We start from the raw sequence: 12,485 nt of genomic DNA on the forward strand, positions 1-12,485 counted from the left end.
AACGCGCGGCAAATCATCTGGTCTTACTAGTCGCGTGTATTTCCATTAAACCTATCTCTTTGACAGGGTTGGTTCGGCTCTATCTGCTAACAGAATCTGACCTTTAACTTTTAATTTGAACTGCTGGATGCTTTGGGCGATTGGGATCCGCAGAAACTTTTCCCGAGGTGTGTCTGTCTCGCTGACTGGTCAATGAACCAGTGCAGGGAAGCGCTGACCCTCTGGAAGAGGGTTTCCACTGCTTATGAAGATGGAAAGTCTTGTGCAGAAGGAATTTCCATCCAATCCCCACCCACCCTTAAAATCACCTTTCAACGCAATTCTTCAGGGTCCACTACTGAAATTATAGTCTTGATTTTACATGGTGAGGTGGGAAGTGAGAGTAAAAAAAATATCAGCCAGATAGGAGGCTTTGTTAAGCTGAAATACCTGGTTTCAAGATATTGAGTTGTGCCTACGATTTCCAAACTACCTGGGGGATTAACTGAGTTCATGATGGGCTGTAAAAACATAATACAGGGGGAAATCCGTACTTCCTGATCACCTCTTGAGTGTTTAGACAATCAGAAGACTTTAGGGAAAGGAAGGAATGTGATGGGTGATGGATTTGCAGGAATAAAAAAAAAAAAGAGCCACCCAGAAAGGCAGAAAGATAATATGAGAATGAAATGTGGATCCACCCTTCTACAGAGGGAGGTGTTGGTTAGGAAAATGTTGCAGGAAATATTGAAAGAAAAGAGAGAAGTCTACATCATTTTCTCCTTTATTCACTTTTCATTTTGCCTCCCTTTTATTAATGGCAGATAACTTTATATCTATGTGAGCTACGGTGCCAGCAAAGTTAACATATTAAGGGATAGGTAAAGGTAGTTGTGAAAGTAAGGTACCTTCAAGTCATCTCCCTTCTACCAGTTTAAAACCTGAAGTACCCAAGGAGATCAACCCAATCAAATGCTTATTTCAAATGGAATGCTTAATCCACTGCCTCCAGATTAAGGTATTCCTGTCAGATAAGATGTCAATCAATGCCCCCACTTAAGTCCTCACATAGTGGAAGCTGGATAGCTACCACATTGTGGAAGGCTGGTATACTGGTAAGGATGATACATATCATGTAAAGCCCATCACCAAGATCAAAGTCTTCTTCTTTAATAGGATCCAATACATGTCAAACCTCATTCCAATCAAATCATCTGTAAATGAATGCAAGATGAATATGTCATAGAATAATGTAACAGTGCAATCACAGAGGGTCAGGGGTTGTTGTTTCAATGAGAGAGTCGTCAAATATTAATTCTAGAACCTCCAAATGAATAGGCATAGAGCAGGATTAAGCAGTTGCTGGTGGGGCCTTATGTGGCTGATTTGTGTTTATGCAAGCAAGTTAAACACTAAGGGTGGGGATCCTGTATTGTTACTGGGCTTTTTTAAAAGTCGTATTTTAACTTACTTGAGTGTTCCAGAAGGTTTCTGTAGAGTCGTTTTCTTTTCCTCATTACAAGGGGAACCTTGTGCCTTATTTTCTGTTTTGGTTCCTGTTCAAGAAAGAGGAGTGACAGGTTAAAAAAAAAGCATCTGGTTTATATGCGAGTGATAAATAATTTGAGAATGGCATGAAATCTTTTCCCCCCACCCAGAAGAAAAGCCTCACAATGTTTTGGAACTCAATCTTCGTGTCTACGAAATATGGCAGAAATAAAGGAGGGAGGAGGGAGGGAAGGGAGAACCTGTTTACAATAAAACATTTCAAAAGTTTATGCATATTTTACAGCAGCCCTAGGGTTGATTTAGAGAAAGAGATAGGAAAGGAGATTTTCCCCATTCTGCTTTGATCTGACACACACCTCCTGGCAGAGAATTGAGAAAAGTTACCACGGACTTGGCTACATTGTTCATGGACTTTTTGGATCCAATATTAAACCTGGTTGCATTTGCGAAACTCCTGGAACCAAAGATGCTCTCTCAGGTTTAAATCACGAGGGATGAAATGCTTTAAAGATGCCGCTTTTGCACCTCCTGTCTCTGCTTTACAAAGGGGAGAACCAATGGCCTGGCTGTGCCAGACAGAGCAGCTCTCATTGCAGATATAGAGACTTAAAAGCCGTCTTTACAAATAACAACAAATGCAACCCATGACTTTTGCTAGTAGTGGTAAATGTGAATAGTCAGTAATAACATGCAATAGTGACCATAAGTCTGGTACCAATAATAGCAGTAGTACATTACTTCATGACTGAACATTGTTGCAGCAGGAGCTCTTTCTGGATATGGAATATGTATCTGAAAGTGAGGGAGAGATGGATTTATATCTTATGTCATTATATAAGAACCATATATGTGAAGTCAATCAGGGTGTCCATGTGCACTCTAGTTAAAAACAGCAACAATGCTAAATAGGAAATATTATAAATGAGACTGAAACAACAACAATAACATCATCAACAACAGCAACAACAACAACAACAACAACTCTGGAGGATGTTACTGTGTAAGAAGGGGCTTGATCTAAAACTCCCCAACCTGACATTATTCAATGTAGAGGATATCAGTTATTTGGGACCTGGGATATTTATTTATTTAAAAGACAGTTCACCTTGGGGTGGGAAGGGTAGAAGCTGGAAAGCCATAAAGATGTGTTTTATTTGACCAAACATCAAATACAATTCAAGATTATAATTAGCATTGGAGTAGTGAGAAAATAATGCATTTGGTGGCTTAAAAAGAGGGGAGGGGAGGGGAAGTGTTAAAGTGCTTTAGTCCTTGAATGAAAAATGGCCAAATATGTCCTTGCCTCCTGTATTAACACTTATCTTGTCCTATTTCAAGTTTAAAACACACTTTCATAGATAGATTGATAGACAGACAGACAGACAGACAGACAATATCTCTTGGGGTGTGTGTTTGTATTTACATCCAGAAGATGTTTGACTTCTGTTGCAGGCCATATAGCCTACCTCTGTTTCCTCTAAAAATAGTTTGGCAATAAGCAAATAGTTGTTTGTAACCCAACCCTTCACGCAGCCGGCCATTCTAATAAACTTCTGGCAAATCTGTTACAGACTCAGCCGACCTACCGTGAAAAATTTGGGGAACATGTGATGAAATATTTCAGCCTCATATAGTCTTGGTTACCATTAGGGAAGCTGCAATTAATCCATCTCCTATCAATACGATGTGTTCTTTTGAAGATATAAATAATACCTTGTTAAAAGCTCACAGACCATGAACACAGAGGAGTCAAGGTAGTCTCAAATCCCTATTACTCTTGTAGAGGAGCGAAGGCAAGGCCCATCGACTCCTATTTCAAGAGCTCTGCAAACAGTTTGTGGGGAGCCTCCGGCAGCTACTTCCTCCGAGACAAGTTTGGAAATCAGGTAGGACTAGTGTCTGCAACGAAAGGGCGACCCCAATGGCCACCCCCCTTCCCAAGGTTGCACACTTGAGTCATTGTGCTGGACACTGTGGGCCTGGCACATGTTCCCGGTCGCAGGTCAGAGGTCAACCTCCAGGGTGTTTCCAAAGCCGGCCACTTCAAGAGCTCAAGCCTTCAACACTTATCCAAACTGATTAACTACATGATCAACAGTAGCCAAAGAAATGAAGCGGGCTTCACCTCTCTCTCGGTTGGAAGGAATAGCGAGACCCCGAGGGGGGACTGGGTTGAAAGTGTGTGTGGTGAAGGGGTGAGGGGCGGCTTTACGGGAATCCTTCCCGGTGCCCTTTAAGACTTCGGTCACCAAAAGTTCTGTCGTCCTCCTTCTTCTGGCCCAGACTTCATAGATTTTATAGCTATGCGAATTAATCAACTAGGGATTTGGAGGTGATGGTTGCTGCATTTTTGGAAGGCTCGTGCAAGTTTGTAAATCTCTTTGCCCGAGTCAAAGGAACAGGGAGTTAAATGGCAGTGGCGGCATCGTGTGTATGCGTTGGTGGTGGGGAATCAGCTCGTTTAAGTAAAGCTCCCGATGGAGGTGGGATTGGAAAGTTCCATTGTGAAAAGCTACAAGGTCTTGGCCGCTAAACCATTACTCACAGACGGGGTTAACTCCTTCTGAACTGAGCGGGAGAGACAGAGAGAGAAAGAGAGAGACTGAGAGGAGCTGGTGCCAAGTTCCCAAAGGGCAAGACTCGGACTGACCAATCACAGCTTCTCGGTTTCCCAAAGCAAAGCTCATCTATTACCCTTGGAAGGGTGCAGTGGAGGTAGATCGCGATAACCGCACTTCTCTACGGCGCGCAAGGGGGAGCGTTATCTGCTTAGGATACGGGCTTTTATGTTCTACCGTCTCTGTTTCCTCTGTTCCGCGGCTGCCGCAGTTTTCACGCAACAACGGTCTGGTTTCTCCGCCTGCCCTCCTGGAGTGATCAAAAATAGGGCGCCCGTCCCCAGCGGCAGCGTGAGAAACACCTTAACCACAAACGTCCTGATCTCCTGGCCTTGGGACCTCCAGGTCCGGGAAGGGAAAAGGCTCCCCCGCTTTGGCTGTGGCACCATGAGCAGTCTTACATCCCTCCCGTGGAGGAAGGCATGCCAAGTCTAAAGAGCTACCAAATCACTTCTACAGTGTGTGCGTGCGTGGAGAGGGTCGCTCCTTAGGTTCACACCCGCACCTACCAAGCCTCCTCGACGTGAAATGGTGTTCTCCCGCTTGGCCTGACGGTGGCTGAAGGGAAGCCGTATTTCCCAATTTTACCCCCACTCCGTCCCTTGTTCCCCACCTCAGTTACTTACCCCACTCCACCTGTTGAAGTAGACATCCCCTCATTTCTGCCTACCAAGCCAGAACTGGCAGCAACAGCAACAAAAAAGATAAAAGTGAGAAAGACAGAGGGAGGGGAGTGGGGAGGGGGCAGCGGTTGGATCAAACAAAAATAAAAACACCTCTTTGGCGATTCCATCGAGGCGGTCATCCTTCATTTCTTCTTTTTCTCGCTTTCTGGGAGCAGTTGGGAAATGTATGATGAAGCAGAAATGAACCGTCGGGATGATATTTTAATGGCTTATATGTCGCGTTGGTGCATGTGGCTTTGAACTGGAGCAGCTTTCGCTTCCTGCAGAGAGCATGCCGCAAATCCCACTTGATAACTTCTACAACCCACAACACTTGTGCACGCAGGGCGCACACTCACAAATGGATTGTATATTTGCACATACTCCTACCCGAAATAAATAAATAAATAAATAAATAATCTTTCGACCATAACCTTCCATGATTGGGAATTCTTGGGGCAAGTGTTGGTCTACATTTGGGGAAGCGAATCTGCTGCCTTTTGCTATGCCCAAGTAAGTATAGATTTCTCTGTGGGATAAAATCTTCCCGAGGTTTTCGCCCCTGGCTCTGGTATTAGGCACACTCGAGCGAAAGAGCAACACCTCGTCTCTCACACCAAGTGCTACACATGCATGATCAGACATATTTCTTTTTGAGATGAGTTGCTTCAAACCTGTTGCTTTAGGACCCTGGAGATTTTTATTTTATTGTATTTTATGGCAAGTCTTTCTCCCAAACAGTACTGCTAATAGTAAAAAGAAACCATGAAGCCGTGCTGATCGAACTGTTCAGATAGCCTTTGTTCTTGTATTGGATATACACGGAAATCTCATATACAGCATTCATTGCACAGAGAATGATAGGAAAGAGGAATATTTTGAAAAATCAAATTAGTTTGTTAGGTGACCTCCACCCATTTCCTTAAAATATGCAGCTTTGAAATATGGAATATTATATCACGCACCTGTATCTGACAAGGGAATTGGTTCCCAATGCCTTTAAATAGGAAATGGGGTGTGGGGGGAATTTGTGGGATTTGTGGGGGATTCTGAGATTTTTGGGAAAGCCAAATGAAGTCACATATAAGGTGGACAAAAGGTTCAAATCACAAAGGATTCTGATTTTTTGTTGACTTTTATCTCCCCCTCCCCCTTTTCCTTCTCCCAACTTCTGGATATTAGAAAACCATTGGTCCAAGCAAATGTACCATATTTTAAAACTATATTCCCAGTAAATGCAGCCTCTTAACACTAAATGAATACCCCGGCATCAGGGAGAACAACATAGCCAAGTTACTTTGCTTAATTGATTGAGTCACAAAGATGGTCTCTTTTAAAGTACCATACTTCTACATCTCGACAATCATTTTAATATATAGTCAATGGCTCTTTGAACAGGAACAAAGAAGAACTATCCGCAGTTTTTCAATAGGCTTGAGTTGGGGAAAGGCAGGTTAATCGAGGGGTTGCATCTAGAAAACAAGCAAGTGTTGTATGTTTGCACTGAATCCAAATGTCTGCATTTTCCTAACTAAATCAAAGGGAGTGTTATTTCTTTTTCTGCTCACTCATCTGAAGGTAAGTAAATTTTCTCTGGCGATCACAAGCTTGGTCAGCAACAAAGGCGCCGCCTGCTTTTTCCACCGTCCTGGTGTGGCAAGTTGAGGAATTTCAATAAATGTGACAAGGGTGACTGATTTGTGAACTAGAAAAGGGTTGAGCATCAGAAAATTTATATTGCTCCTATCTAGCGAGGATTTCAAATACATTATAAAACCCCAGGATCCGAGAACTCCATGCAGTATAGAAGAGACAAAAGCAACTTTCAGAAAATTTACAGGTTTTTTTTTTTTTAACTTGAATTAAAGAAATGGCATATTAAAGAGAGAAAAAAACAAGAAACAAAGTGAGGGTGGAAGGAAAGACAACAACAGTACTACACACACAAAAAGCAGAAAGTTAAGCGCTCTCACCCACCTGCCTTTTGATGGGTGCTACTTTTTTTTTTTTCAGAAAAACAAAAAAAAAATGATGAAACGTTACAGTCGTTTTCCCACAGAAAGCACGCCTGTTGTTTTAAAGCAAAATCTAATGTAATCAGCGTAAGAGTTTTGGAGAGCCTCAGAGACAAAACAAGGAGGATTCGCAAATTGAAAAGGAGCAGGTCACAAAAGGACTTCCTTGGTCAAGCCCCTTAAAAAGTTGTTCAGTGTTGTTCAAAGGTCTTGATCGCCAGGAACCCATCACCGCCATCAAAAGAAAGAAGTAAAACACAGAACAGGAATAACATCTATTTCTTTATCTCCATAAAAGAGCTACAGAAAAGAGGCTTCTGGAATATTTTCGAACCGAAAAATTATATATTTTATATGTTTGTGTATATAAAAAGTTGCTACTCCTGAACAAGCCTGTTTGTCAAAAGCGATGTCAATGCGCTTCACAATACCTGGGATTGATGAGCGGAGTTGGCCAATCAGGAGAGAAGAGAGGTTTTGCGCACCCTTAGTTGGAGAGGAAGGAGGGAGTTCCAAACGAAAGTAGGAACCTCCAGGCACCAATGAACAGCGACGTCAGCTTTCACGTAGCTCCTCCCCCTTCTCCCATTCATCAAGGGGGGGACGGTGTCGTCTTTTCAATTCATTTATCTGCAGGAATGATTGCCGCTATCAGTCTCGCGTTCACCGCCCGGCTGAGGAGGTGAAAGTTTCTCCCCAGGAAGATAAACCGCAAAAGACAATATTGTGCATGATTTGCGCCGGGTTTTTTTTAAAACAAAGCAGGGGGAAAAAAAGGAAAGTGAAGGGGGAAAAAAGCCAAAGGAGGGGAAAAAGAGACGGAAGGGGGGAAAAGAGTGGAAGAGCTGGAAGAGAAGAGAAAATTGCTCGCTAGTTCGTTACATTCCTCTAGCTTCTTTTTTTAAGAAAGAAAGAAAGAAAGAAAGAACTGAAGGAAGTTTAATTTTTGCTTTGATTTTATCCGCGTCTGCGCCTGTTTCTTCCTCTCTCTTCACTGTCGTTATTTGTGAGCGGGCTCTTTTGAATTCTCTCCCTCCTCCCTACCGAAACCCCCCAAAAAGTGCAGTCCGAGAGGCAAGAGGGGGAAGATCGGTTTTTCTGCGCGCGCGCCGATGTCTGTTTTATCTTTATTCTCCCATTTTTGCAGCTTCTAGATTTCTTCCCCCGCTCTCTCTCCCCCCCAACCCTCTTCACCCACCCTCTTGTTGTGTGTGTGCGTGTGTGTGTGCGCGCGTCTGTGTGCGCGCGTGTGTTTTTGGTGCGCGGATGCCGAAGGGGGAGTTCCTGATGTGGTCGCTTTAGTGGTGATCGTCGCGCGGACTTTTGCAAGAGAAAGAGGGAGCCAGGCTGGTTGGATTGGCGGCGGCGGCGGCTCTCCCTCGTCGGCTTGCTGGCGGCTGCTGGTTCTTGATCCTCCTCGACCCCCCCTCCTCCTTATTTCCCCCCCTTTTTTCCTTTTCCGCCCGAGACCTCACTTTTGCTGGGCGGTTGCCGCCGCAGCTCCCCGCGAACCGGGAGAAGATGCTCCTGGACGCCGGACCGCAGTACCCCGCCATCGGAGTGACGACCTTCGGCTCCTCTCGCCACCACGCCACGGGCGATGTGGCGGAGCGCGAGGTGGGGCTGGGCATCAACCCCTTCGCCGACGCCGGCATGGGCGCCTTCAAGCTCAACCCCAGCAGCCACGAGCTGGCCTCGGCCGGCCAGACCGCCTTCACTTCGCAGGCCCCCGGCTACGCGGCCGCGGCGGCGCTGGGGCACCACCACCACCACCCGGGCCACGTCGGCTCGTACTCCAGCGCGGCCGCCTTCAACTCCACGAGGGACTTTCTCTTCCGGAACCGGGGCTTCGGCGAGGCGGCGGCGGCGGCCAGCGCCCAGCACAGCCTCTTCGCCTCGGCGGCGGGCAGCTTCGGCGGACCGCACGGGCACGGCGAGGCGGCGGGCCACCTCCTCTTCCCGGGCCTCCACGAGCAAGCCACCAGCCACGCGTCGCCCAACGTGGTCAACGGGCAGATGCGCCTGGGCTTCTCCGGAGACATGTACGGCCGGCCGGAGCAGTACGGCCAGGTGACCAGCCCGCGCTCCGAGCATTACGCGTCGCCCCAGCTCCACGGCTACGGGCACATGAATATGAACATGGCAGCCCACCACGGCGCGGGGGCCTTCTTCCGCTACATGAGGCAGCCCATCAAGCAGGAGCTCATCTGCAAGTGGATCGAGCCCGAGCAGCTGGCGAACCCCAAAAAGTCCTGCAACAAAACTTTCAGCACCATGCACGAGCTGGTGACTCACGTCACCGTGGAACACGTTGGGGGGCCCGAGCAGTCCAACCACATCTGCTTCTGGGAAGAGTGTCCCAGAGAAGGGAAGCCTTTCAAGGCCAAATATAAACTGGTCAACCACATCCGAGTCCACACGGGCGAGAAACCTTTCCCTTGCCCTTTCCCGGGATGCGGGAAAGTCTTCGCTCGGTCGGAAAATCTCAAAATCCACAAAAGGACTCACACAGGTACGTCGACAAACAGATCGAATCGCCTTGTCGGCCGCTGTTGCCTTGAGATGGTTCTTCCCCAAAGAAGGCAACTCAAAGCAAATTGGTGGGGGGTGGGGGAAGAGGGCAGAAGCATCGTACTACAGGCTTGTTGTCTGAACAGACCTAGAGAAAGAACCTGAATCAACTCCGATTTGGAATTAAGTTGCACCCAAAATAGAACACTATTTTACTTCTCTAATTTAAAAAAAAAAGAAAGGGAAGGGGAATTGGAAATGAAAGGCAGCAATCTAACAGTCTAGAAAGAAGGGAGGTGGGGTGGGGGTTGAGAGGAAGAGACTGCAGGGATCTGGATGGTTAAATTTATTGGTTTTAATTAATTGGTAGTCCAGGGTACTTACTGTCTTACAGTGAGAAATCCTGCTAAATATATGGCTAGCTAAGCCCACCTTTACTTGCTATCAATTTTTCTCCTCTGTAAATATTTAATTATGTGGGGCAATTGTAAGTAATCTGAGTTGCACGGATTTATCTGTTATTACACGGTAACGTAGAAGTTGGGATCACGGAAATCTCTTGTAAATCACCATGTCCTTGTCTTTCATTTCTCTGGTGTTCTTTTCTTTTTTTCTCCCCTCCCCCCGGCCTTTTTTTATGTCGTGTGTTTATCTAAGAATCAGAAGCAGACACTGTTTTGATTTGAGAAGTTTAGAGCGTTATAATCCATTGGAAATTTAACAACTGAACGGTTGTAGAAGATTTATATGAATGCTGCATATTTAACAGGGAGAAGGAGGGAAGGTAAAATAACACAAGATATAGCCATACAAGTGGCAACTAACCTCCCCCTGTCCAAGACTGCAAATGTGCTATTTGCCAGGCGTTGGTCTTCTGATAAAATGCCAGCGTTTATTGTTAAAACTAAAGAGAGGAAAGAAAGAAAGAAAGAAAGAAAGAAAGAAAGAAAATCAAGTTCTGTTTTTTTTCAATATTTATATATAGTAAAGTTGGAGTTAAAAATGGTCTGGGGTGTTAATCAAAATAATAAAATATAGGTGCCAGTTTTCTAATTGGGACGACTTTGTTTTTGTAATAGGTGAAAAACCCTTTAAGTGTGAATTCGAGGGCTGTGACAGGCGTTTCGCCAACAGCAGTGATCGCAAAAAGCACATGCACGTCCACACTTCCGACAAACCTTATCTTTGCAAAATGTGCGATAAGTCCTACACCCACCCGAGCTCACTCCGAAAACACATGAAGGTAAATGGCAAACCCAGCTTTTTCTGAGTGTCTCCTTTCCTTGGGACCTTCTTGGCCCGGCTGGCCTCCGTGTCTCCTGTTCCACCATCGAGTTTGATAACACCGCTATTTACTTGGGAGTGGGGGAGGGGAACGGAGGGGAGGGGAAAGGGGAGAGAGGCATGCGTTTATTTTTTTATAAACAGAAGTGACTCGCTGTTCCAGACAGGAAACTGAGAGACTGGCCCGAATGGTAATGCCGCTCTAGAAAGGACTTATTAGGGGAGAAATGTTTACGTTGCTCAAAGGCAATTTCTGGACGTCCGAGTTCTCAGTCCTTTACGCTGTAAATTGTCTCACAATGGGATCCCGGTTTGGGCTAGTCTGGGGTTATGCATTGCTTCAGGGGAAGAATTTAAAGAAAAGACTCGATGGGGAGTCTGAAGGGACACAGGCAGGCATAGAAATTCTGGGTTTCTTGTTTAAGCCTGCGCTAGCAGATCGCTCTTCTTTTGTGTATCCCAGGGTCGTATTTATCTTACGTGGCAGTTCACTGAAATTAGCTAAGAACGGGCTATCTCGCCGTTTAGTTAAGACCTCAACGTTTCTATAAGATCCGCCAGGATCCTGATTAGCAAAGCAGTATTTCAAACTTCACGCCTTCTCTCTCTTCCTCCCCCCCCCCCCCGCCCCTTCTGTGGCATTTAGAGTTCAATCTATGAACTGAGCTCAGCAGTTTAGCATTTTGGACAACTAAATGGGACACAGCACTTACATGTATTGTATGAGTGTATATATCAATATGTATATAGCCAGGGGTGTGTGTGTGTGTGTACACCCAGAGACACACGTATATGTGTAGACACACACACACACACACACACTCCTTAAGCACTGCCCTTTGTTATTCATTTCTCTGTTTTCTAGGTCCACGAATCCTCCTCCCAGGGGTCCCAGCCTTCTCCCGCTGCTAGTTCGGGCTATGAATCTTCAACCCCCCCAACAATCGTTTCTCCATCCACAGAAAACCAGACCACAAGCTCCTTATCCCCTTCATCTTCAGCAGTCCATCACACGTCCAGCCACAGCACGCTCACGTCAAATTTTAACGAATGGTACGTTTAAACAAACAAACAAACAAACGAACGAACAAACCCGCAAATCCAACCTATTTAAAAGACTCCAAAAATTAATGAACACTTTGAAATTGATGTGTGTGTGTGCGTGTGTGCGTGTGCGTGCGTGTGCGTGTGTGTTTTGTTTGGGTTTTTTTTTTTAATGCTGCCCATAGACCCAGGACCGAATCAAATCAAGTATTCTCTCTCTCTCTCTCCTTCTCCATTTCTGTTGTTTTGCTTTGGTTTTGTCGTGTTTGGGGCAAAGCCTTGGAGAGCAAAGGATTTTGTAGCGTGAGTGAGAAGGGCAGGGTTACCGGGCCATCTTGCCAATGTGCAGGGCTTTTAAATGGAACCACTGACTGGAGTTCTCAAACTGCATGTCTCTTTGGGCAGAGGCCTTGTTGTTTTCTGTAAATACAGAAATACTAGCTTACAATGTACTGTTTGATTTTGTAAATAGTTATACCACAAGTTGAATAAGGGGATATGTGGAATTGTGGTCTTTGCATATATGTGGGGGGAGGGGAATAGGGGAGGGGGAGGGGAATAGGGAGGAGGTTGAAGGGGGGAAGAAGGGTGGAGGTAGCAAATCAACTATTTGTACTGAATGGCAAGGATGTTCTAGTAAATGTGTACCAAAATGTGAATTACTTTGTATTATTACAGTCTAAACGTCAACCTAACAGAATATTATTGGTATTAATGTGCTTTTTATTTTGTATAAAGTGCAAACATTTCGTCCCAAAGTCCAGTCTAAGTAGTGCAGTAAAATGTTGTTACACGTCCTGTCAAGAAATTCGTATAGTGCAAGCCTGGATCTGCGTGTCAAACTGTTACATTTGTTTATG

General features: G+C 45.3%; 1 protein-coding gene across 1 annotated transcript; it reads left to right on the forward strand.

Moving 5' to 3' along the window:
• The first annotated feature begins 8,307 nt into the window (after positions 1-8,307).
• Positions 8,308-11,644, forward strand: LOC146351403 (zinc finger protein ZIC 1). Its single transcript, XM_084842037.1, has 3 exons — positions 8,308-9,298; positions 10,377-10,540; positions 11,447-11,644. Exons 1-3 carry the CDS (start codon positions 8,308-8,310, stop codon positions 11,642-11,644), a joined length of 1,353 nt encoding a protein of 450 aa, XP_084698163.1.
• Positions 11,645-12,485: the final 841 nt, after the last annotated feature.

This window comes from Heloderma suspectum, chromosome 3 (genome assembly GCF_057233095.1).
Source record: "Heloderma suspectum isolate Gila_16-S chromosome 3, 16-S_ref, whole genome shotgun sequence".
In the NCBI taxonomy this organism is placed as follows: domain Eukaryota; kingdom Metazoa; phylum Chordata; class Lepidosauria; order Squamata; family Helodermatidae; genus Heloderma; species Heloderma suspectum.

Coding starts and splice junctions, on each gene's coding strand:
- LOC146351403 (XM_084842037.1), top strand. CDS start 8,308: ATGCTCCTGGACGCCGGACCGCAGTACCCCGCCATCGGAGTGACGACC. Junction 9,299..10,376: donor CCACAAAAGGACTCACACAG/GTACGTCGACAA, acceptor TTTTTGTAATAG/GTGAAAAACCCTTTAAGTGT. Junction 10,541..11,446: donor CACTCCGAAAACACATGAAG/GTAAATGGCAAA, acceptor TCTGTTTTCTAG/GTCCACGAATCCTCCTCCCA.